This window comes from Microcebus murinus, chromosome 3 (genome assembly GCF_040939455.1).
Source record: "Microcebus murinus isolate Inina chromosome 3, M.murinus_Inina_mat1.0, whole genome shotgun sequence".
NCBI classification, from domain to species: domain Eukaryota; kingdom Metazoa; phylum Chordata; class Mammalia; order Primates; family Cheirogaleidae; genus Microcebus; species Microcebus murinus.
In genome coordinates this window covers 45,522,057-45,548,672 of record NC_134106.1, presented here as the reverse complement: position 1 = coordinate 45,548,672, position 26,616 = coordinate 45,522,057, and the positions used below count along the sequence as shown (strand labels likewise).

Here is a 26,616-nt window from a genome sequence, read left to right as displayed (position 1 = left end):
TCTGTAACATTTCCTTTAAAACTAATGCGAATGAGGGATTCATAGTTGAATGGCAAAATGTTTATTACTTGGCAATACCTGATGTCAGCGACAGGCATCCAACTCATAACAAAAGAGACATCATTGTTTGTCTTTTAAAAAAACATTTTTCATTATAATTTTTAACTTTGTTTCTCCTTAAAAAATTAAGTTGGATTAACATTCACTTATCAAACTGATATAAAAATAAAACCAAGAGGTGATTTTTATAACAAGTGGTTAGTAATCATTTAAAAATAACATCCTTTTAGCCAAGTGTTATTCTATTATTCCTATCTCTTTGCCTTGGAGAACTGTTGTCAGACATAACCTTTAACTTTGTTTAGCTAATTCTGTCCTAATCTTGTGATGAATATTAGAGGTTTGGGGAGAAAGAAAAGACACTGTCAATTCTGTCAATCCCAAAATAGGTTTAAATAGAATCGAATAGCCTGTACAAATTAATCTCTTTTATTTTCACTTTTAGACTTTGGGAGGCAGAATATTAAAGACAGCAACTGGCCTTGTGTCCTTGGGCAAGTCAGTCATTCTGGGGCTGTTTTCACCATAAGGTGGGGAGGGCAGTTAGACCAGATACCTAAGATGCTTAATTTCTATGATTCTATTCATCAGTACCTTCATTTTATATGCAGAGCAACCTAAGATTGTCTCTTTGTCTTAGAGATACAATACAGAGTAGGTTAAAAACATGGAATCTTTAGAATAAGGTAATGGTAGTTTTTGCCTTTTAGTAACACATGCTGGCACAAATTAAGTACAGCATCTCTACCTGATGGAAATTATTTTTTGAGTGATCAACTTAGGAAAATGTGGTTCTTTTAAGAATATCCCAGGCCAGGCACGGTGGATCATGCCTGTAATCCTAGCACTCTGGAAGGCCAAGGCAGATCACTCAAGGTCAGGAGTTCGAAACCAGCCTGAGCAAGACCCCCATCTCTACTAAAAATATAAGGAAATTAATTGGCCAACTAAAAATATATAGAAAAAATTAGCCTGGCATGGTGGCACATGCCTGTAGCCCCAGCTACTCGGGAGGCTGAGGGAGAAGGATTGCTTGAGCCCAGGAGTTTGAGGTTGCTTTGAGCTAGGCTGACGCCAAGGCACTGTAGCCCGGGCAACAGAGTGAGACTGTCTCAAAAAAAAAAAAAAAAAAAGAATATCCCATTTATTGTACAAGAGGAAAATATGAGAATTGAAGGATTTTGTTTACGTGAGGTGAAAAAAATATGTCAAATTTTCTTACTCTGTATTTTTTAAATGGTTTCTATATGACAAATGACTCCAGATTGTCCTGGGTTTTTATACTGTTTCGAATGTAATAATTGAAAGGTGATAAAATTTAATACAGCCTAGAGAACAGAAGAAATCTGTACAAGAATGTTTACATTTCTAATCTCTGAACAAAGACTAAAATCCTTTTTAATGGCATAATTTATATTCCACAACTGAGTTTTAAAATGTCATTTCAATGGTATATTATGACATAACATTTTCTACCTCTAGTAGTTTTTCTAGACTAAAATTTTGTAATATTGTTATAGACAGTTAATTAGCTTATTCTTCACTGAAAAAAAAATCACTGGTTTAAAAACAAACACCCAATAATGGAAAGTTTTTACCCTTGCCCCTGTGTTTAAGTATCTTACTGGGAGGGGAGCTCAGTCACCACTGTAATCCCAGTACTTGGGGAGGTTGAGGCAGGAGGATCACTTGAGGACAGGTGTTTGAGAACCAGCCTGGGCAAGACCCTGTCTCTACAAAAAAATCAGTGGGATATGATGGCACTGGCATATACTCCAGCTGCTCGGGAGGCTGAGGTAGGATCACTTGAGCCTAGGAGTTCAAGGTTGCAGTGAACTATGATGACTGCACTGTACTCTAGCCTGGGCAACAGTTATGTCTCAAAAAAATCTTGCTGGTAATTTTTAATCTCTATTTCCCCAAAGTAACCACTATCAACAATTTAATATATTCCTATATTCCTTTTGATTTTTTCCTGTTTTATGTATGCTATCATGCATAAAATTTTATACTGTTTTACAACTTTTTTCAAGTACAATAAACACACTAAAGATGTAAGCTAGTTAATAATAGAAGCATTAATTGTTGAAGGCATTCCTATAATGAGCAATTGTCATAGAAGACAGGGAGCTGAATCTCTGAGCTAAAACTACAATACATTTTTTAAAAGAGCTCTTTTGGCCAGGTGTGGTGGCTCATGCCTGTAATCCTAGTACTCTAGGAGGCTGAGGTGGGAGGACAGCTTGAGCTCAGGAGTTGAGACCAGCCTGAGCAAGAGTGAGACCTCATCTCTATTAAAATCAGAAAAGTTAGCCAAGTGTTGGGCATTGTGGCACGAGCCTGTAGTCCCAGCTACTAGGGAGGCAGAGGCAGGAAGATCATTTGAGCCCAGGAGTTTGAGATCGTAGTAAGCAACAATGACGCCACTGCACTCTACCTAGGACAACAGAGAGAAGCTCTGTCTCAAAAACAAAAAAATAAAAAGAACTTTTCTAAAATGAAATAGTGTATTCCTCCTAAAGTGATTTAGATAGTCACCAAACCAAGGGTACTAAATATTCTTAACACTTTAAATGCCTTTTATAAATTACAAGAAAAACAGCTTTTAGAAATAAATTTATTCTAAACATTAGCCTATTTAGTTGTTTTTATCAAAGTTTAGTATTATGGGATCATGTCCTGTCTTCTTCACAAATGTAAGAAAGTCTTCAGGGCTCAATCCCATGGTTGCAGCATTGGTCATTGGATGAAAGTATACTTTTTCATGTCCACCTTCCAGAAAAGCAGAATCCAGAACAAATTTCACATCTCCATCATCACAGAAGAGTGCCAATGGTGTGGCACAGCCTTGACCAACTTTTAGTTTTTCTAGCATGGATGTTTCATCAGCAAATCGAAGATTTCCACTCCCGACACCTAACTGCTTTGCAAGCTCGTTTAAATTAATTTGTCTATCATGAAGAACTGTCACCAGCCAATAGCTTTTTTTCTTTTTATCTTTAAGAAATAAGTTCTTACTATGTGCTCCTTTCAAATGTTGAATATGTGGCATCATTTCTTCAACTGTAAATACCTATAAAATATCACATAATGAGAAGTGTAAGAATAAACATGCATGTACATACGTGCACACAGAAACACACACTTAAATGTATTTTGCTTGCTGGCTTTAAAAGGTTAGGGAGTAAGTACTCATTGCCCTGAATTTTACTGTTAGAAACCTATCTCCAGCCCATTACCAAATAATTACTTTTAGTTTTTTGGTTTTTTAGTTTGTTTTTTGAGACAGTCTTGCTCTATCACCCAGGCTGGAGTATAGTGGATCGATCATATCTCACTGCAACCTCAAACTCCAGGGTCCATCCTCCTGCCTCAGCCTCCCAAGTAGCTAGGACTACAGGTGCTCACCACCATGCCCAGCTAATTTTTTTAAATTATTTTTTGTAGGTACAGGGTCTTGCTGTGTTGCCCAGGCTGGTCTTGAACTCCTGGCCTCAAGTGATCCTCTTGCCTCGGCCTGCCAAAGTGCTGGGGTTACAGATGTGAGCCATCACGCTAGGCCTAAATAATTATAAGCTCTTGCCATCTCAGTTTCTCACTTAAGAACCTCATACAGTTTCTGTTAGGCCAGTCTTCTATTCCAATGTGCTAGCCAAGCCCTCACATTCCTAAGAAACTTGTGTTTATTTTTAACCTTAAAATTTTGGTGCTGAATGTTTACAGCAGCCCTAGACTCCTATTCCTTAGCATTCCATTACATCCAGACCATGTGACAACCACCACTCTACAAATATGTAACCGTAGGGAGGGTGAGAAGACAGGGAATAAGACCCTGGACTAACAGACACAAAACATCAGAAAAACTGGCAATATGCACCGGTAGAGAAGGTGGAGAGAGTATATGACTATATGGGAGGGAGAAAAGTAAGAGAAAATGATATAGTTTTGATATTATGTTTGTAAAGTGAAGAATACTAAACTTTTAATGTATTTCTCTATTCTGAATATCACCATAATTTAGCCATTATCAACTGTCGCTGAACCCTTAGGTAAACTTTATGTCCCTGCACCACTGACACATTGGTTCTGTGAAATATTTGCAATACACTAAACCATGTTAAAATTTATTAAAAAAACAGGGGTGAACACATTTGTAACCACTTTTTGGGGTGATGGTGACTTCTACCATGCTGCAAAAGGTTAGTTTTGACTCCTGATCAAACTGACCAAAATAGTAAAATATCAAATCTGAACCTTGGTGTCCTGCTGTATGTAAGGTGCCTGATACTCTTTAACTTACGTACGCATAAAGTGGACAAGCTGACCAACACCCCTGACTCATTTAAGATGCACAAGTTCTCCATATGTTGCACTAGTTCTCAACATGAGACGTGATCAAATCATTCCCAGGAGTTAAAGTTTCCTTGCAGTAACCTCATAGTCCCAACGAGGGAGGCCTGGGCTGTTCCTGTCAGGTCCCTTTTGCACTCTTGAGACCCGGGAAATGCTCTTGTAGCTTCGTTTCTACGGTACATTACCCATGAAACACCTGGTTTTAGCGGCCTCGCCTGATGTACGCTGCAACGCAGACCACCACTCGGACCAGAGCTGTCCCGGTGGTCACTCTTAGAACCGGAACCTCACCTCGGGGTGCTCCACGACCTCCGTGCGAATGGCCAGGGCGCCGAGCCGCTGCTCCAGCGCCGCCCGCAATTCTGCGCCCGCCATGCTGCTGCTGTCGTGGCAGGTAGCGTAAGAGTGGGCGCCGCCTCCTGCGGCCGTGCGCCCCAAGCCTGAGGCGGAAGTGTCTGCCCGTTCCCACGCCGGCGCCGGAAGTTCAGTGCGCCGCAAGCCAAATGCACCGCCTGCCGGAGGCGGGGCGCGTCGCTTGGTGCCATCCCCGGGGAGAGGGGGATTGGGGCTAGCGAAGCCGTGCAGGGCCCTTGTCCGGCGCCCCACCAGAGCGAGGCGCCTGCGTTCTCACAGCCCTCCCTGACCCCACTTCAGGATTCCTAGACCAGCGTCTCTTCCTTGTAAACAGTCAAACCCAGGTAGCAGCGTGCCGGCTTAGTGTGGAGAGGGCCAAGGCCCTTATCGTTCTGAAGCTTTTCGACTTTAATTTGTAAATTATGATTTTACATTTTACCTTTTCAGACAGTTTTTGTTATCAATCCAGGAGTAATTGGCTGTGCCGACCATGACTCACCTTTTCCGAGGTAGTTTGACTACCTCTTGGTAGTTTTCATCTATCCTAGGAAAGAAACACTCCCTACTTGAGTAAGGCCTGGAATTCAAAGGTTATAAGGTTTCACTTAAGAATTTAGATTAAGGCGCGAATCTGAGCTAAAACATCGATATACCTAGGGACGTTTAACCTCAGTGTGGATGAGTTGGGGTCATTTTCGGAGTGAAGATTGAAGGCCTGGAGAAGGAAGAAGACACAGCAGAAGTTTCTGAGTCTTTACCAACACGCAGCCTGAAGGCTTACACTCTCCTTTTAAAAGACGGAGCTGACATTCTGCCCATTACAGATTCTGGGGGGCTATCTAGACCTTCGGGGACATCCATAGCTGGTGAAAACTTCTGGCTCAGGGCATGGGTAATATACGTAACCTTAACATTTGTACCCCCATAATATGCTGAAATAAAAAAAACTCTGGCTCTTTGGTTGGCTGGGCCAAATGCAAAAATGTCCTGGGGGTAAGGCTCACATGCTGTCACTTTAAAATGCTGCTAGCCAGATAATCAGGCCAGTGAGAACCTATGCAATGTGTCACACCGGTTTTATTCTTTGGCCAAAACTATTATCCCATTAGACAGATGGGAGGCTAATAAAACAAATGCCCGAGAGATGAAATTTCAGGGTCCCCATGCTGATGGACTTATTTAGTCAAAATGATTTTTATGATTTAAGTAGTTTTGGTCCCTGTCTTTAAGGAGATTACAATTTGAAATCACGCCCCTAACTGTAACATGTCCCCCACTGTGCCTCAGTGTTCTGGTAGGTAAAACTAGAATGGTCTTTAGGGCTTCACCCCAGCTCTGATGTTCTAGAATTTTACCTGTCTTATGCAACAGCCATATAGCAAATGCGGCGAGTCAGTCTTATCTCTTGCCTCAGTCCTTCACCACCCACATCCCAGAATAAATATTTTTTAATTTGCAAATTTAACAGACAAATTTAATGTACCTTGTTTAATGTGTATTTCTCTGATTAGCAGTGCCTGGGCATTTTTCCATGTTTATTATTTTATTTCCTCATTTGTGAATTAGCTTTGTTCATGTCTTAGCCCATTTACCACTGACTGATTATTAATGGCTTTCACATTTATATACATGAGTTCTTCATATAATGAAGTTATGTGCTTTTATTGTCGTAAATCCTGTAAATAGTTTTTCTTTTTTTTAGTTTGGATTTATTTACAAAAGTTACCCATTTTTATGTAACCAAATGTCATTCTTTCTTTTTTAAGTTATTCTGATCTATGTTAACCTTCAGCAGTAGAGTATTCAATCTATTTTTTCCTTGGGAAATTTAATTCATTGATTTATTCACTATTTACTTTGGCATATAAGTTATGGTAGACTCAAGTTTTTCAGTAGATTTTCCTCTAAAAATGAAAATATCAAAGATGATCCCTTTGAAGAAATAGAATATCCCAAGTCATTATTCTTTTTCTTTTTTTTTTTTTTGAGACAGAGTCTCACTTTGTTGCCCAGGCTAGAGTGAGTGCCGTGGCGTCAGCCTAGCTCACAGCAACCTCAAATTCCTGGGCTCAAGCGAATCTCCTGCCTCAGCCTCCCGAGTAGCTGGGACTACAGGCATGCACCACCATGCCTGGCTAATTTTTTGTATATATATTTTTAGTTAGTTTATTAATTTATTTCTATATTTTTAGTAGAGACGGGGTCTTGCTCTTGCTCAGGCTGGTTCCGAACTCCTGACCTCGAGCAATCCACCCGCCTTGGCCTCCCAGAGTGCTAGGATTACAGGCATGAGCCACCATGCCTGGCCCATTATTCTTAAATATTGGAATCTTTCAAGAATACCCAAATCCAACTATGGTGACCTAAGAATAAACAGGGGAAAGAAGAATTGGAATTTAATTGTAACTAAGAAAATGTAAATTATGCCTAAAAGTAGGAAAACATTTACCAAGGATAGGGTCTCCATGATAACAACCAAAGAACATTAAAAGGACAAACTGGCAGTGATATTCATCACATTGTCCAGGCAATAGGGTGTTCTGACCTAGAAATCTCTTTGGAAATGAACTGCCACCATCAGTTACATAAGCTATGAATCCCTCCTCCCTCCACCCCCATAGCTAATCCATCACAGTCAGATTCTCAAATCTTCCATTTCTCATCACCTCCATCACCCTACCCCAAACTATTATCATTTTCCCCCATGGTCTACACTAACAGTCTCTTAATTTTAGCCTACCTGTGATTGAATGGCCAAGTACCCTGTACTGAAAGTTTTACAGCCTAAGGTTTTTATTATAAAACAGCTAAGTCTGCCTATCATGAAAAAACTTTATATCACTGTTCAAAAACTACTGTCCTAACTCAGGTTTAATGTAATATTTATTTATCAAACATATGTGAACATTGTATCAAAAACAAAAGTGTACCTGGTAACCCTAATGCTAAAAACAAACAAAAAAGTGCTGTCCTTGGCAGGATCCTTTGTCCTCAAAGCAAATACAATCTCAGATTTACATGGAAAACAACAACATGAAACAGGTTAAATTCAAAATTATAAAGAGTGAACTTGAAGTAATAATTACCTAATCACAGATCTTGAGTGTAAAATCTCATGATTCTAGGAGAGGAGTAACATCTGATAAATGCAGGTTACCAAATTATTTAACCAACAAGAAAAGGCATAAACCAATGAGAAGTCTTGTGGCACTTCCACAAGAACACATTGAGGAGGCCGGGTGCGGTGGCTCACGCCTGTAATCCTAGCACTCTGGGAGGCCTAGGCGGGCGGATTGCTCGAGGTCAGGAGTTCGAAACCAGCCTGAGCAAGAGCAAGACCCTGTCTCTACCATAAATAGAAAGAAATTAATTGGCCAACTAATATATATATATAGAAAAAATTAGCCGGGCATTGTGGCGCATGCCTGTAGTCCCAGCTAGTTGGGAGGCTGAGGCAGAAGGATTGCTTGAGCCCAGGAGTTTGAGGTTGCTGTGAGCTAGGCTGACGCCATGGCACTCACTCTAGCCTGGGCAACAAAGCGAGACTCTGTCTCAAAAAAAAGAAAAAAAAAAGAACACATTGAGGGAAAGACTGTTGTTATTGGTAGAAAGAGTGTGGAACTTGTCAGATAAGGACAGAGTCTGGAAAGGAGAATTGAAAGATGGAGTTATACCTGGGTCCATGATAAGGGACCCTCATCTTATGTCTGCTCAAAGTGAGGAAACAGGTACAATTGTAGCCTACCTGCCAAAGGAAATAAAAAGGCAAAAATTTTAAGATATTTATCAACACCAAGGGAAGTCAGCATCATTGCATGTATTAGGTAAGGAATGTTAGAAACCCCCACTATTGGATGAAACAAAGGGCAATTCTAGAACAGGTAAGTTGAAAGCCATGCTAAGAAGCTATATGCATACCCAAAACAGCAAGGGAGATAATAGCAAACAAATGCTGGCCAGTGCAGTGGCTCACGCCTGTAACCCTCTGGGAGGCTGAGGTGGGCAGATTGCTCGAGGTCAGGAGTTCGAAACCAGCCTGAGCAAGAGCGAGACCCTGTCTCTACTATAAATAGAAAGAAATTAATTGCCCAACTGATATACATAGAAAAAATTATGTGCCTAGTACATAATTGGCAGTGAAAAATGATAAGTTATGATTATTACTGATAATTTTAGAATGCCATGATTCAGGCCCTCAAGAGTTTTCTATTTCTAAATTCCTGGTGCTATTTCTCTAGCGATTTATATTGCAAGGCTTTTGCTTTATTTTATAAAGCCAACAAGTGACAGTTGAGACAGAAAACATAACAAACATAAATCTTGCAATTTTGATCTACTTTCCTGAAGCCCTGATCAACTTCTCTTTGGGAGAAGCTTAATGCCTGTGTTGTTCCTTGTGATTTCCTTATTTTCTAGGAAACAAGCCCAGGAGAGATGGCTGTCACTCTTTCTAGTACTGTCTTGCTCTTGCCCCTCTTGCAGAAGGCACCACTTACCCCTAATTATCACCAAGAACTATAGTTGGTCTAGTTATTGAAAAGATCTATCCCCTTAAGGGAGCTTTTAGCCAAGACACTGAAAGGCAAGAAAAAAAGTTGGTAGAGGGAGCAAGGTGAAAGGCAGTAATAAGACTAGATAGGGAAGAGATGGCTGCAATATAGCTGCTTTTCTGTTTCCTTTTTTTTTTTCATACTGTTCTTCAGATTCAAGTTTGCTCACTGGGTGTGTTTTATGACCTTATCATTTAATACATTTCTGAAAAATGGCTTCTCACCAAGAAGATGGCAATATGAAACATATTTGTGCGTGAACTGACTCCTCCTGTGTTCAAACATAGTATGTCCCATGGTTAATATGATCAGACTTTTAGGTTAACAAAGGACATGAGATGAAGTGGGAATAGGAGCTTTCCTTACCCCACCCGTTCCTTAATAATTCAGTCCTAAAGCCACTGGGGGAAGAGCAACACTGGCATCCACAGATGTAGGGATGAGTATGGGGGCTCCAGCAGCTCTACATGGGGTATAATTTTAGATTACAGAAGAGTTGCAAAGATAGTGAAGAGAGGTCCTAAATGCCCTTCACTCATTTTCTCCTTCTGTTAACATCTTACATCAAACCATAGTGAAGAGGATATTCTCTTGAAGGGGTGGACTGGCCTTGGAGTCCATGCTGGAAACACAAGGGCATGAGCACAGGGGAGGGGGAGATCCCCAGATTGGAGATTGCTTTCATACAGAGGACTTGATTAAATAAATATATTAAGCCTGAGGAGAGTCAAGTTTCTTACTGTCAGAAATGACAGTTTATGAGACTGGGCACAGTGACTCATGTTCTGTAATCCCAGTACTTCGGGAGGATGAAGTGGGAGGATCACTTTGAGTCCAAGAGTTTGAAACCAGCCTGGGCAACATAACGAGACCCCATTTCTACAAAAAAACGAAAAAAGAAAAATTAGCTGGGCGTGGTGGTGCACGCCTATCGTCTTAGCTAGTGAGTAAGCTGAGGCAGGATTGCTTTAGCCCAGAAGTTTGAGGTTGCAATTAGCTATGATGCCACTGTACTCTACCCTGGGGAACAGAGTGAGCCACCATGTCCAGCCAGGAATTTATTCTACAGAAAGAACTAGACAAGCATGCAAAAGTGTATGCCCAAGGATGTTGACTACAACATTGTTTATAATTTAAATACTGGAAACGATCTATTTGTCTGTCTATGAGTTAAGGCAATTATAGACAATGGAGTCTTTTGCAGTCATTAGAAAGAACGACATGGTTCTATGTTTATTAGCAGGGACAGTTTCCATTATATATTGTTGAAAAGACAAAAAGCATTTATTGTATGAATCCATTTACATAAAATTATATATGTGTATTTATGCATAGAGATTAATGGAATGATGTTCACCAAAATAATAAAAGTGTTTACCTCTAAAGGTGAGATTTAGGATTTGATTCTTTTTTTTAATCAATTTTTAATTTTGGAATAATTTTAGATTACAAAAAAGTTGCAGAAATAAAGGAGAGTTCCCAAATACCCTTCTTCCAATTTCATACGTTAATTTCTTATATTAACCATGATACATTTGTCAAAATAAAGAAATTAACATTGGGGTATTACTATTAACTAAACTATATTCAAATTTCACCAGTTTTCCTCTTTTCTGTTCCAGGATGCTCTCAAGGATACCACATTGCATTTAGTTGTAGTGTCTCCTAAGTCGCTTCTGATCTGTAACAGTTTCTCAGTCTTTTCTTGCTTTTCATGACTTTGACAGCTTTGAAGAGTACTAGTTAGGTATTTTGTAGAATATTCTTCAATTTGGGTTTGTTGAACGTTTTCACCACGATTGGAATAGGGCTGAGGGGTTTTTTTGGTTTCTTTTTTTTTTAAGAGACAGGGTCTCACTCTCCTACCCAGGCTGGAGCGCAGTGGCTCAATCATAGCTCATTGCAGCCTCCAACTCCTGGCCTCAAGCGATGCTCCCGCCTCAGCTATTTATACTCTCCAAAGGTGGTGATGGTTCTGGTGAAGAGCACCAGCCAAAAGACATAAAGGTGAGGAAATGCTCCAAGAGGAGGCTCTAATAATTGTAAGAGCAAACACTGTGAACCAGGCGTTATTATCAACACTTTATTAACTCATTAAAACTTTACTATGTACCTGTGAAGTAGCTACTGTCATGACCATATTGTAAATAAGGAAACTGAGGCACAGAGAGTTGACGAAACGTCCCCAACCACACACTAGGAATGAGTTGGGATAGGAACCCAAGCACTCTGGCTGTACTACTCAAATACCATCCACACGAGGTGTCTTCTGAAAGAAACAATAACTGCACAGAACTAAGTGGCTCGTCCTAACGCCACGGTCCCTTGCATTTTTTCCCTCTTGGTCTGTACACGAGTCTTTGAAGGGCAAACCTACCATTTCACCCACAATTCCCCGTTTAATTTTTCCTCGAGTGTAGGCATCGAGGCGGCTCATCTCCCCAGAGAAATATTATCATTTGCTACCTAGAAATGGAAGGTACCTGCAGAAGCGATTAACCACGTGCGGAAAACAGGGGAGGAGGCCACGGGGTGACCTAGCACCTATCTGGCGGTACGCAGGTGGGGACACCTCAAGCGTTCCCCACCACTAGCGGCGACTGCGGCTAGGCTGAATTCGGGGAAGAACCTCTTCCGGTGGGACCGGAAGCCCGTCGGGGACTGTTTAGGGGACGCACTGACCGACAGACAGATCTCCCGGTTGGGAAGGTGATCTCCGCCCGGCCTCAGAATCCAGGCGCATGGGGCCTTATGTGTGAGCTAAGTGACTGGGGTCCCTTAGCCAGGGTCGTCCGGGTGGCGTGTATTGTTTAGTCTAAAGTGTTAGTGGCGCAAACGACGCGAATTCATAAACATTGCGTATTTGGAAGCCCTTCTAGGGTGCATTTAGTTCGAGCGTAACCCCAAGTTAGGCATGCACGAATGCATGTGCATTGTCCTCCCAGACGCGGCGGGCTTGCTTTCTCTCCCCCCGCGCCGCTGCGGGTGCGGGCCCCGCATCCAGCCTCCCCTGGTCCCACTGCTTTCTGGACTCGGATTTGAGGCGAAGCCACCCTAGATCCGTAATTTTTCTACAATGACTTATTTTTACCTTTCAGATAAGTTCCAAAGCTTCAAAGTCCTCAGACGTTTCCACTAATGCAACTGCAACTACGTATTTCCAATATCCTTTTTTTTTTTTTTTTTTCAGATTCCTTGATAAGAATATCCTAGCGGCAAGACAACATCAAACTGGGAACCAGAAAGCCTGGGTTCTAGTCCTGACTGCCATTATTTAGCGGTATGACACTGGAGAGTTCTTTTTAACTCCTCTGGATTCCAGATTCCTTTTTTGTAAAATGAGAAGTTTGGAATAAGTAACAACTAAGGTTCCTGACTTCTAGTTTGGACATTGCAGTTGTTTCCCCCAATGTGTCTGAGGTTTGGTGTGTGTGTTTCTGCCTCAGTTACGTATCTGTGCTTTGAGTAACCTGTCGGGCCCTGTCTCCCACTCCATCAATCTGTGTCCTTGTCAAAGCTGGTTTCAAATTCATTTAAAAATAATTTCCTAATGAATCTTGTGTTTCCTGAGCACTCTTTACTCCTTGGTCTAGGGGCGCACACTTAAATAAGACTTTTTACATGTGCTGTTATTGAAGTGTTTAATGTGTGTAAATGCTTGGTTACTATTGAATGATTTTTTTTTTTTTTTTTTTTTTGAGACTGGGTCAGCTTGTCACCCAGGCTTGAGTGCAATGGCTCAATCAGAGCTTACTGCAGCCCCAAACTCCTGACCTCAAGCGATCCTTCTGCCTCAGCCCTCCAAGTAGCTGGGACTACAGGTGCCTGCCATAGCGCCTGGCTAATTTTTTAATTTTTTGTAGAGTGGAGGGCTCCCTGTGTTGCCCATGCTGGCCAATAACTGCTGGGTTCAAATGATCCTCTGCCTTGGCCTCCCAAGTGCTAAGATTAGAAGCATAGCCGGGATAAAAAAGGCCTCAGCCCCTTCAAACTGCGGCGACTTCCGGGGCCCCCGCTCTTGGGGCCCCAGAACCTCGTCCACGAGTGTATAATAAAGCCACGTGGTTTGGCCCCCCTAAAAAAAAAAAAAAGAAGAAGCATAGCCGGGCGTGGTGGCTCACGCCTGTAATCCTAGCACTTTGGGAGGCTGAGGCGGGCGGATTGCTCAAGGTCAGGAGTTCGAAACCAGCCTGAGCGAGACCCCGTCTCTAAAAAAAAAAGATTAGAAGCATGAGCCATTGTGATTGCCCTTGAATGAATTTTTAAATCTTAATGTGTGTAATTCTTTGGAATTAAGCAAGGTTTTCTTTGGATCTTTAATTGAATAAATCTTTTAAGGTAAAATGCTTGCTATGTTAAACATACACACAAAAGCTCAGAATTATCCATTAATAAAAAATGTAGTGACTTGTGAATATTTTAAACTTAGAAGTAGTGAATCCTCAAAGTAGATAAGCCATCACTAAAAAGCATGCAATATGGTTTTAAATTAGCTAATGATAAAGTATATATGTCGTCCCATTTTCTCATTATAGCCTTGGTAGTAGAAAGGACAGATATTCAAACACTTCCACTTTCTTTTTATAGCGATCAGAGAAATGAGACCTATAGGAAAAAAGTAACTTGCTCAATCAAGAAAACACTTGCTGGCATATGTCAGAGTGGGTGTGCAACCAGGGTTCTTTTGTTGCTTAGTCAGGTACTGTCTTCACGATACTGTGCCTATTTCAGTTATTGTTTCTTTTCTTTCTTTTAAAAAATATTGGCCGGGCGCGGTGGCTCACGCCTGTAATCCTAGCACTCTGGGAGGCCTAGGCGGGCGGATTGCTCGAGGTCAGGAGTTCGAAACCAGCCTGAGCAAGAGTGAGACCCTGTCTCTACTATAAATAGAAAGAAATTAATTGGCCAACTAATATATATAGAAAATTAGCTGGGCATGGTGGCGCATGACTGTAGTCCCAGCTACTCGGGAGGCTGAGGCAGAAGGATTGCTTGAGCCCAGGAGTTTGAGGTTGCCGTGAGCTAGGCTGACGCCACAGCACTCACTCTAGCCTGGGCAACAAAGTGAGACTCTGTCTCAAAAAAAAAATTCAGTATACTATGTCAGGACTGTAAAATATATTTGGGGAAAATTGGTTGAAATATAACATTTGATATTTAATGTCTAGTTATCTAGCAAAGCTGACCTGTCCATAATCTCAATTTCTTTAGTCACGTCAAATAACTATTATAATTTGTGAATAATTTTAAAGAATATCTAGCAGAAAATATATTTATATATACATAATATGCAATATATGCAAATATATTTAATATAAATAAAAAATGAAAGCATATTGTAGAAATATAAATAAAATATAAAATGAAAAAATAGAAATATAATATGAAGTATATAAGTATAAAATGAAAGCATATTGTAGAAATGCCATATTATGAGAGAAATAGTTAAAAATTTTTAAGCCTTTGTAAAAGTTTAGAATTTTGTTGAAGGTAGCTTTATATGGTTAAGGTAAACACATTGAAATATTGCGTAAGTTTTATTCTTTTCTTTGTAACATTGAAGAATCCCATTTCTCCCCATACCAAAATTAACAGATGCTTAAGTCTTTTCTGTCAAATGGTGTAGTATGTGCATATAACCTACATATATCCTGTATACTTTAAATCATTTCTAGATTACTTATAATGCCTAATACAATGTAAATTATATGTAAATAGTTGTTATCCTGTATTGTTTAGGGAATAATGACCAGAAAAAAAGTTTACACATTCAATATAGGTGCAACCACCCATTTTTTGTTTCTTAATATTTTCAATGCACAGTTGTTTGAATCCATGGACGAGGAACCCACAGATATGGAGGGCCAACTGTAGTTTATGCATAAAACAATACTCACAGTATATTCTTTTTTTATATAATTCTTTTTATTATTATCATTATTATTATTATTTTTATTAAACTCCTGGGCTCAAGCAATCCTTCTAGCTCAGCCTCCCAAGTAGCTGGGACTACAGGCATGCACCACCATGCCTGGCTAATTTTCTCTATATATATTAGTTGGCCTATTAATTTCTTTCTATTTATAGTAGAGACGGGGTCTCACTCTTGCTCAGGCAGGTTTCGAACTTCTGACCTCAAGTGATCTGCCCGCCTCGGCATCCCAGAGTGCTAGGATTACCGGCGTGAGCCAGCATGCCCGGCTCACAATATGTTCTTTAATGGAAAAAGTTATAAAACAAAATATAATATGACTTTATTTTTGTAAGTAAAATAGATACAAGCACAAAGAAAAAGGTTGCAAAAATACATATTAAAATGTCAACTAAAATTATTTCTGAGTAGTGAGTAAAAGAAAGTTTATACTGAAGAATCTAAAAGACTGTATCCACTCCTTGGAAATTTACTCTCCATTTATTAAAAAACCTTAAAATGACCTTACAATTTACAGAAAGAATTATGCATATTGTTACAGTAAAAATGCTACCCTAGGTTGTAATCAGTTACCGTGTCTAGTGTACCTGAGAATCATTTTATTGGAAAGCTTAAATGCTTTGTGGAAGGGACTCTGACTTATTAAACTCTGAATCAACAACATCAAGCACAATGCCTAGCATGTGGTACTTAGGAAGTGTTTCCTAGGGAGAAAGTATGTATTTCTTACATTATTTTAGTTGTTCCTGTCCTTGAAAACTGAAAAGCAAAACTGTAGAAATGCAGTCTTGAGAGCAGAGGAAGTTGAGGACTCTGGGAGGAAAATAACTGTATTACTAATGAGTTCTGTTATAGTTTTCTCTCAATAAGCTCTTCTTTCATTGCAGGAATAGCATTCAAAAGGCACTATTCAATAAATATTTGGTGGCTCCTTCCTCTATAAAGCATCTTGTTTTAGGGGATGAGGTGGAGAGATGGGAAAGTTTTAAGAGTTGAAAGACAATTCCAGCTAGAGGAAGCATATGAAGTTTCACAAATGAGATGACAAACCACTAGAGATTATAAGTGGGTCAGAATAACAAAAGCTTGGGAGGTACCATGTTTTCCCAAATATAAGACAGGGTCTTATATTTATTTTTCCTCAAGAAGACACCCTAGGGCTTATTTTCAGGGGATGTGTTATTTTTCCCTCAAAGCCTCAGCTTGCAACATGCATAGGATGGCCGGGACCTGATGGGGAGCTGACCTTGTTGGTGGGGCTGCCCACATCTTTCCAGTCACCAGTGGCTGTCACGATGGGGCAGATGAGAAGGGCTGCTCATCTTTACCGCTCCACGATGAAATGCATGGGTTGTACAGATATGCTGCATAACCACGCCCATCACTAGGTCTTATTTTCAGGGTAGGGCTTATATTGTGCAAATGCTTAGAAATCCTGCTAGGGCTTATTTTATGGGTAGGTCTTGTTTTCTGGGAAACACGGTAGGTGTGGGGAGAGTGTAAGAGTGTCAGAAATGAAGTGAGAGATTAGCAGATGTCAGATAATAAGTCCTTATATAGCATATTATGAAGCTGTACATTAAACTGAGATACTGGAGAGTCATTGGAGGGTGCTTAACAAAGGTGATAAGTTCAAATTTGCACTTTAAAAATCCACTCTAGCTGTGATTTGGTTAGTTGATGTTTCAAGAGTGAAAAAAGAGCATTTTATAATGTTCATTATTGTATTTCAGTTCTATTGTAGTAGTAACATTAACAATAATGATAGCAAGTATCTAGGGAGTCCTTGGTATGGAATCCCATCTCTTTGATTAAACTATGAGCTCTTTCAGGGCAGGAACCCAGTTTTCCTCATTGTTGTAACTCTAGTACCTAGCCCAGTGCTTTGCATGTAGTAAATATCCAATTATTAATAATATTTGCTAACTTGATTTGAATATTAACCGAAGTATTTTAAAACCTTTTTTCTAGGAGGAACATGAACCAGAAGCTACTGAAGTTAGAGAATTTGCTACGATTTCACACTGTTTGTAGACAGCTGCATAGCCTGGGTCAGAGAAGAGCATTGGCACAATGGAGGCATGGATTTTCATCTGCTTACCCAGTGTGGGCAGCTCAGCTGTATGTCCGGCCCTTGCAGATAGATATGCTCATCGGGGCTGCTTTATCTCAATATAGGCTTCTAGTAACAAAGAAGGTAGTTACAGATTTCATCAGCTATTGTATTATTTGGTCTGAGATGAAAGTGCCAAGAACCATGAGGAGAAATCCATTTTGAGTATTTTATCATTTATACAATATTTATTATTACTTAATGCTATACTCCAGGCAATAGATCTTTGTGAGGAAGGGAAGTTCTGGTTAGTTGTGTGGTAATGCTGATGGATTCAATTACTTAGAAATTAGTGAATAACCGTGAATTATGGATGCAGGATTTTTTATTTTAGCCTAAGGGTTAACTACTTATGAGAGCGTTTGTAGATTGTGGTTGTGATAGATATTCACTGTCTAAATTGTCACTTAAATTTTTTTCTTCTTGTGTATATGTTCTGATGTTTTAATAGGAAGAAAGACCACGGAAATCTCAGTTATCTTCAACAAAATCAAAAAAGGAGATAGAAGTATGGATTGGAATGACTGTTGAGGAACTGGCCAGGGCAATGGAAAAAAACACAGGTGAGCCAGATAATTTTACAAGGAAAAATATGAGAATGTGGAAGACCTGGAATTTTATTTGCAGTGAGATTAAGGCATTCAAGGGTAAAAACTAGACTGGCACTTTAAAAAGATATTAAGTCATTCCAGTTTTTTTTAGTTTAGGTCACAAACCCTAGTTTCTTGACTCTTTGCCACATGTAGTTCTGCAAGATTTTACTTTTAATAAAAGTGGAAAAGATTTTCTTATCTGGATTAACCTTTCTTTCTCAGAAATAAGTCCAGAGAATGTTTTTGGACTGAGAAGCTATGCTTATACTCATTTACTTTCCCTTTGTTTTTTAAATAATTTTTTTTCCCTTTTTTTACTGATTTTCCTTATTTTGACAATATCTGTAAGGCCAGCAGAGAAATAGTTGTAGTTATAACTACAACTCTTAATACTGTTTTTATATGTAGTGATAATAGGAGCATGTGATTATCATTTCTTATTTCCTTTATTTTGCCATTGATATACGTATTACCAATTTAGATTGTTGAAACAAAAATTGAGTTTTCATTATAAACTGACATTAAGTATATAAGAAATAGCCTATTATTGTAGCAAAGTAAAGTGACAAATGAAACAGACTCTAGGAAAAAAAAATTATAATAATAATGCACGGGTATTGAGCTGTTAATATGTACCAGTACTTTATAAGTATTAACTCTTGTAATTCTTGCAATGCCTTCTAGGTAGGTATCCCTATTATAGGTCAAGAAAGTGAGATGTGGAGAGCATAAATAATTGCCCATAATTTCACAACTAGTTTGTGGTAGAGCCAGGAATTGAACCCAGGGAGTATAGCTCCAGAGCACATGCTCTTATTAACAGACTGAATTATTTTGAAAGAATTGTTATTTTGTAAATTATAGCAGAGCTAAAATTTTAATGTGTTTCCTGCTTAAAAGTGTTTCCATTGTTTGTGCATGTACATCCCTACAAAGAATAGAAAATTAGAATACTATTTTACATTTTTATAACTTTGCAGTTGGATTACACAATTGTTTTATACTTAAAAAACTATAGGGGAATAAATGGATATGGCTACATCATTCTGAATTTTTCCAAGGGAAACTGTATTGATATAATTTTATAAATAACATTGATGATAGACTAGATTTTTAAACTTTTTATTATTGGCCATTGTATTTCGAACATATATGAAAGCAGAAAGAATGGAATGCGCTTAAATGTATGTATAAAGCAGTGATAATTACTAATATATCATTTTTATCCATAAATACTTAAGTATGTATCTCCAAAAGATGAGTATTCCTTTTTTCTTTAAAACATTACCTCCCCACACATAGAGGAACCCATAACCATAATAATTCCTTAGTGTCACCAAATAAATAGAATACTTAAAATATAAATTAAGTCCCATGGAACAATATTTTATTTATTTATTTTTTTGAGACAGAGTGTCGCTTTGTTGCCCAGGCTAGAGCCAGTGCTGTGGTGTCAGCCTAGCTCACAGCAACCTCAAATTCCTGGGCTCAAGCAATCCTTCTGCCTCAGCCTCCCGAGTAGCTGGGACTACAGGCATGCGCCACCATGCCCAGTTAATTTTTTCTATATATATTAGTTGGCCAATTAATTTCTTTCTATTTGTAGTAGAGACGGGGTCTCGCTCTTGCTCAGGCTGGTTTCAAACTCCTGATCTTGAGTGATCCTCCCGCCTCAGCCTCCCAGAGTGCTAGGATTACAGGCGTGAGCCACCGTGCCCAGCCTATGGAACAGTACTTTAAACCCCAAACTGATATGCTATGATTGAAATAAGTTATCTATTTGAAGCTTATTTAATATTATTAATATATATAAATCTCTTCTGAATTAAAAATAGTTTTCATGAGGTAATTATTTTTAACTACTATATAGTAGTTAATATACTCATATTAGCAATATGAGTATATATATTTTCCTCCTCCCCTGGATTAATTAAAATAGCATGAAGTAATATTTCTGATTAAAGGGCTTTGAATACTTTTCTACCTATAAATATTTATTTACTTAGATAAAGATAAAATAGTATGTCAATACCATATGAACTTAATACAGAGAGGAAAAGATTATCCTAATGTATAAACTACTTCTTAAAAATTCAGGATAATGTATTAGAAAACTGTAATAACTAGATTATTAGGAATTTTTACCCTTATTAGAAACAGCATTGCACTCATTATAATTTTTATGTTTTGAAAGAGTTTCATAGGCCGGGCGTGGTGTGGTGGCTCACGCCTGTAATCCTAGCACTCTGAGAGGCCGAGGCAGGAGGATCACTCAAGATCAGGAGTTTGAAACCAGCCTGAGCAAGATCGAGACCCCCGTCTCTACTATAAATAGAAATAAATTAATTTGGCCGACTACAAATATATAGAAAAAATTAGCTGGGCATGGTGGCGCATGCCTGTAGTCCCAGCTACTCGGGAGGCTGAGGCAGGAGGATTGCTTGAGCCCAGGAGTTTGAGGTTGCTATGAGCTAGGCTGACGCCACGGCACTCTAGCCCAGGAAACAGAGCGAGACTCTGTCTCAAAAAAAAATAAAAAAAAATAAAAGAGTTTCATAGTTCTCTGAAAGCATATGCACAAAGAAAATTTGAGTTACATCATTCTTAAAATGTGTTTTTTTGAGAAAGGATGTTGTGGGAAGATAAATAGAAAATGGTTTCTTGGCATTATTATGGAATAGGATCAGTAGCTTGCAGAGGCTGGCTTGCATCAGTTTGTGAGCTCATTCTAAATTTTAAGGAATCGTGAACTGGTTGTTACATATAACCATTTTTAAAAATTACATCATAAACAAAGGTAGTAAAAACTCATCAAAACTGCGTTCACTTCCTAATAATTTAATTGCATTTTAGTATTATGTATTTTCTTGAAATTATTTATACCTGTCATATCTGTATGGCAGGAATACTGCACAGTATTGTGCCACCTGCATCTCTTCCCATTTCTGCATTCAGTGACTGTATGGTGGTAGCATGAAATCAACCCTGGGGAGTATATTTGCACCAAGGGGATTGGGAAGTATTATAAATTAGGAATTTGTTTTTGAGAGCCTAGTTGTTAAACATTTAATAGCACACCACTGAATAGGATGTTCTTTTAGTGTAATGTTCTCCTTACCCTGAGATGCCTTTCTTTCATATCTATTCTTTAAATATATTTTTAGGCTGGGCATGGTGGCTCATGCCTGTAATCCCAGCACTTTGGCAGGCTGAGATGGGGGGAATTGCTTGAGGCCAGGAGATTAAGACCAGCCTGGGCAACATAGCAAGACCTCATCTCTACAAAAAAATTAAAAAATTAGCAGGCATGGTGGCACATGCCTGTAGTTCTGGCTACTTGGGAGGCTGAGGGAAGAGGATCGCTTGGGTCCAGGAGTTGGCAGTTGCAGTGAGCTATGATTGAACCACTGCACTCCAGCCTGGACAATAGAACAAGACCCTATCTTTAAAAAAAAGAAAAGAAAAGAAATAAAACTTAAAAATAGAAATAAAAGAAAGAAATAAAAATAAATATACTTTAATAGAGTGACTGAAAGTTTGGAAACATAAAACTACTTATTTCATTATTATCACAGATACATTTATTTATCATCCACAGGGAAATATGACTGAGATTAAAACAAGGCACATTAAATGAAATGAAAAGAAAATAAATATTTTTCCTGTATTTCAAGACTTTTTGGACATCCTAAATATATAAATAAGTAAATAAATTGTGGGTGTGTGTATTCTTAGACACGTTCTACGTGTATGTGTATATGTATGTATGTACATAGAGTTGATCTTCATTATTCATGGATTCTGTATTTACAAATTCAACTACTCACTAAAATGTATTTGTAGCTCAAAAATCAGGGTGCTTTTGCAGTTATTATTGAACATGTGCAGAGAGGTGAAAAATTTGAATTGCCCAATGTGTGTATTCCCAGCTACGGTTGAACAAGGTGAGGTGACACTATACATGTTGTAAACAAGCGTCATTTTTGTGATCTATTTACTGCCACATTTTTCACATTTTTATGCTTTTTGTTAGTGATTTCATAGTTTAAAATGGCCCCTAAGTGTAGTGCTGAAGTGCTACCTAGTGTTCCTAAGCATAAGATGGCTGTGACATGTCTTAGATAAGCTCATTCAGGCATGAGTTATAGTACTATTGGCCATGAGTTCAACATTAACAAATCAATGATATGTATTTTTTAAAATGTCTTTAAACAAAAGAAAAAATTTTAAAAAAATGTCTTTAAACAGAAACACATAAAACAAGATTAGGTATTGATCACTTGATAAAATGTGGCTAGAAGCTTGTAGGACTCAACCTTATATTTCTCCTCAGAGAACATAACTATTGTAAATAACGAGAATGGACTGTATATAAACACACATTTGTATATGCATGGCATGTGTGACTACAAGTTTTCAAAGAAATATGCTGTGATTACTCAATACTAAATTTGTGCAATATGCAATTTGATGTTTTATTAATGATTCAGATGGTTTAGAAGGTATATAAATATTTGAATATTTATGAATATGCAGAAATGTCAATTAATATAAATGCATATTTTAAAGAATTAAAATTTTTTAGCATCTTCATGATTTGTTAACATAAGAGAAACAGTTATTCCTTTCATTGAGTGTGCTGTTTATATAGACATTTGTTAATAAAGATCACTTTCTTGAACATTTAATTCATCATTCTAAAAGATTTTATTTTATTCCAACCAGATTTTGTATATGAAGCTTTATTGAACACTGCTATTGACATAGATTCACTAGAAGCAGACTCATATTTAGATGAAGTCTGGATCAAAGAAGTGATAAAGAAGGCAGGGATGAAGTTAAAATGGAGCAAATTAAAAAAGGACAAAGTCAGAGAAAATAAAGATGCTGTAAGAAGGTAAAACTTAACCATATATATTGGGGGAGGGAGACTACATAGTTTTATTTACACTTTTTAATAGAAAGATTGGCTTAAAATTTCTTTCATAATTAAAATGATGTGTAAGTATAGAATAAACTTTTCTTTGAAGTGCTTAAAGCATCAGAAAATATATTCGAGTTATTGTAAAACTCTAAGTCATTTTTCTTAGTTTGTTGAGTGTATACACTGGTCTGAATTTTAAAATTTGATTCAATTCTGATCATTGTAATAAAGATGCCAACTGTAGGTAGGCAGTCATTAAATATTCTGTCATAGCTGGGTGTGGCGGCCCACCTCTATAATCCTAGCACTCTGGGAGATTGAGGTGGGAGGATTGCTTAAGCCCAGGAGTTTGAGGTTTCTGTGAGCTAGGCTGATGCCACGGCACTCTAGCCCAGGCAACAGAGCGAAACTCTGTCTTAAAAAAAAAAGAAAAAAAAGAAATATTCTGTCATAAGTCATATGCATAGGAGGGCAATATAATTATTTGTAATCAAAGCTGAATGTTGGGTTTTATTGTTAATGGTAGCTCACAGAGATAACTGTGAACCAATTCACCAGCTATAAAGTGTTTCTGATATTTAAGAAATGAAACTCCTTTGCTATTAATTGTAGGCCCCAGGCAGATCCAGCTTTATTAACCCCAAGGTCCCCAGTTGTTACTATAATGGGCCATGTTGATCATGGGAAAACGACGTTACTTGACAAACTTCGCAAAACTCAAGTGGCAGCAATGGAAGCTGGAGGCATCACTCAGCACATTGGTGCCTTTCTTGGTATGAACACAAATTACCTTACAATGTGCTTGGGAACCTCACTTATATTTTCTTAAACCAAATGTCATAATATGAAATATATAAATTCAAAGTAAAAGCAAAGGCTGAAGCTTACAGCCACTGGTTTGATGAATTATAGAACAGGTGGTTAATAAAGGTTACTTTGTACTTTCTATAAGAAGAAAATTATGTTACCTTTCTTATTCTAGCTCATTCTTTGATCTAATGAACCTAAAATTTTTTACTGATTAATTATGTTTATATAGCCTCCAATGCTAGGTTGTGATAATGTTGCTAATAATAATTACATAATAGTACCATTTACTGAGCATTTGCCAGATGCCCAGCACTGTACTGAACACCTTATATGCTTTATCATTTTTATCTTCACAACGACCTCATGAGGTAGGTATTAATATTCCTACTTATAGATAAGGAGGCTGAGACTTTTTGAGGTTAAGTAACTTGCTCAAAGTACATAACTAGTAAGAGGCTAAGCCAGGATTTAAACCCAGGTTTGTTGGATTCAAATCCTGAGCTACTAACTGTATAATAAATTGCCTTTCTTTGACTCACAGCAGTTGTGAAGCTGCTAATGTCATGGTGACTGCCTGTACAACTATTGGTCTGTTCTTGCTCCAGAATAGATATCAGTTGGTACGTTTATGAAAGTAGTCATATTCTAGAAATATGAAGAGTCTTAGTTTGAAATTATCACACGAAAAGAAAACCTTAAAGGTCTAACTCAGACATCCTCAAACTATGGCCTGTGGGCCACATGCAGGTGTTTTTGCCCATTTGTTTTGTTTTTTTTTTGAGACAGAGTCTCGCTTTGTTGCCCAGGCTAGAGTGAGTGCCGTGGCGTCAGCCTAGCTCACAGCAACCTCAAACTCCTGGGCTCAAGGGATCCTCCTGCCTCAGCCTCCCAAGTAGCTGGGACTACAGGCATACGCCACCATGCCCGGCTAATTTTTTGTATATATTAGTTGGCCAATTAATTTCTTTCTATTTATAGTAGAGACGGGGTCTCGCTCTTGCTCAGGCTGGTTTCGAACTCCTGACCTCAAGCAATCCGTCTGCCTAGGCCTCCCAGAGAGCTAGGATTACAGGCGTGAGCCACTGCACCTGGCCCCCATTTGTTTTTTTACTTCAAAATAAGATATGTGCAGTGTGCATAGGAATTTGTTCATAGGTTTTTTTAAACTATAGTCTGGCCCTCCAATGGTCTGAGGGACAGTGAACTGACCCCCTGTTTAAAAAGTTTGAGGACTCCTGGTCTAACTGGTATTTTATCACTTTTCATTATGAAACAATTATCTGGTTTGTTCTGATTGAGATTAATGGAAGGAATAGAATTATTTTAAAGAATTATTGATTATGTTTGATAATGTCACATGTGTTCCTTCATATTAAGGAAGTACATATTTGAGTCCTTGGTTTTCTTGGATTTTGTTTCTACAGTCTCTTTGCCTTCTGGGGAAAAGATAACTTTTCTTGATACTCCGGGACATGCTGCTTTCTCAACAATGAGAGCCAGAGGTGCTCAGGTCACTGACATTGTCATATTGGTTGTAGCTGCAGATGATGGGGTGATGAAACAAACTATAGAATCTATTCAGCATGCAAAAGATGCTCAAGGTACAGTGTGGCTGACTTACGTGTATCAGGAAGGAGTTGCTTTTTTCTTTTTTTTTTAAGGATCTGCTATATAAAGTCACAGTTCTGGGGCCATTTACATATAACCCATTTAATCTTCACAGCAATCCCAGGATTGTTTTACCTGTTTTACAGATAAACCTCAAAGATAGTTAAATTGTTTTCCCATGGACTTTTAACTAATAGGAAGAATGTAGCAGGATTCAGCTTGGGACTTGTGATCACAAGTACAATCCTTCTTCTACTATGACTGCTTTTAAAAACTTTTTAATGGAAAATGTAAACAGTTAGAAAAGAAATAATAGGGTATGTACCTATCACCTAAATTCATTAGGAGTTGCGTAGTAGTGATATTCAGTTATTCCTTGTTCATTTATTATTTGGAATTCTTTGCTAAATAGAAACTTTCCCTTCATCTGCTTTAAATAAGTTCTTATTTTATCTAAGGTATAAAATTGAAACTTTTGGAAAATCACTTGACCATCATCTCCCTTATTTCTTCATTTAAATATTATACTAATAATCACCACACACACACACATATTCTGAACATTCTTTCCTATTCTGCTATGACCCCACATCTATCCACACAAAGAAAATGTACCTAATGGAGTGTTCCCCCTAGGTTTGTTAGCAAGAAAAAAAAGGCTGAGAATTACTGAACTAGTCCAGTTCTTTCATCTTACAACATAAAAACTAAGACCCAGAGTGGCCAGAACTCTCCCTAGTTATATATGATTATACAGCTAATTTGCAACATGTCTGCATGTATAATCTGGATCTTCTAGATTCTGTTGTTACTTTGCTTTTTCATTTTTCAGAACTGCCTTTATGTGATGTACTATGTTCTTAATGATTCCAGGAAATACATAGCAGGTAGGGAATACATGGCAGATAGCCAATGCTTCTAGGCAACACATGGCAAAAGGAAGAGGGATAAATTCACTGGGGATCCTATAACAAAGCAGTTGGTTGAGATAGGATAAATTCATTATATCATGCTTTTGTACAACTGTTCTCTTGGTCCCCATTAAATTCCAGCTCATCAACATGAACACTGTACTTTTTCACAATAGTAGGTTGTGGATTGCAAAACTTTTTGTGTCTTTTTCAATTTTTGTTCCTTTGATACCTGAGAAAATTGCAGAGATGGTAAAATGCAGCCAGAGAATTATTTTCTAGAATTTTGTGTGATTTCTCTAAAGAGAGGGTATATCTAGTAATGACAAGTAGATTATATGATTATTTGGTCCATTCATTAAGTAAACATTTATTGAGGTCTGGTGCAGTGCCTCATGACTGTAATCC

General features: G+C 38.2%; 2 protein-coding genes across 3 annotated transcripts in view; one reads left to right on the top strand and one right to left on the bottom strand.

Annotated features, from left to right (window-relative positions):
• Positions 1-2,663: 2,663 nt before the first annotated feature.
• On the bottom strand, positions 2,664-4,852 carry LOC105878430 (prolyl-tRNA synthetase associated domain-containing protein 1). Its single transcript, XM_012777830.2, has 2 exons — positions 4,705-4,852; positions 2,664-3,133 (listed from the first exon to the last, which is right to left on the bottom strand). Exons 1-2 carry the CDS (start codon positions 4,786-4,788, stop codon positions 2,699-2,701), a joined length of 519 nt encoding a protein of 172 aa, XP_012633284.1. The 5' UTR covers positions 4,789-4,852; the 3' UTR covers positions 2,664-2,698.
• A 7,111-nt stretch (positions 4,853-11,963) lies between these two features.
• Positions 11,964-26,616, top strand: part of MTIF2 (mitochondrial translational initiation factor 2) — a 28,267-nt gene continuing 13,614 nt past the window's right edge. The window contains exons 1-7 of one of the 2 annotated variants that reach the window (XM_012777823.3): positions 11,964-12,072; positions 12,508-12,597; positions 17,221-17,446; positions 17,814-17,925; positions 22,681-22,852; positions 23,492-23,652; positions 25,114-25,290. In XM_012777823.3, the coding sequence (XP_012633277.2) occupies positions 17,228-17,446; positions 17,814-17,925; positions 22,681-22,852; positions 23,492-23,652; positions 25,114-25,290 (841 nt within the window). In that variant the 5' untranslated portion in view covers positions 11,964-12,072; positions 12,508-12,597; positions 17,221-17,227. Of the gene's footprint in view, positions 12,073-12,507; positions 12,598-17,220; positions 17,447-17,813; positions 17,926-22,680; positions 22,853-23,491; positions 23,653-25,113; positions 25,291-26,616 lie in introns of those variants that run through there. The other variant, XM_076000766.1, reaches the window with a different exon arrangement.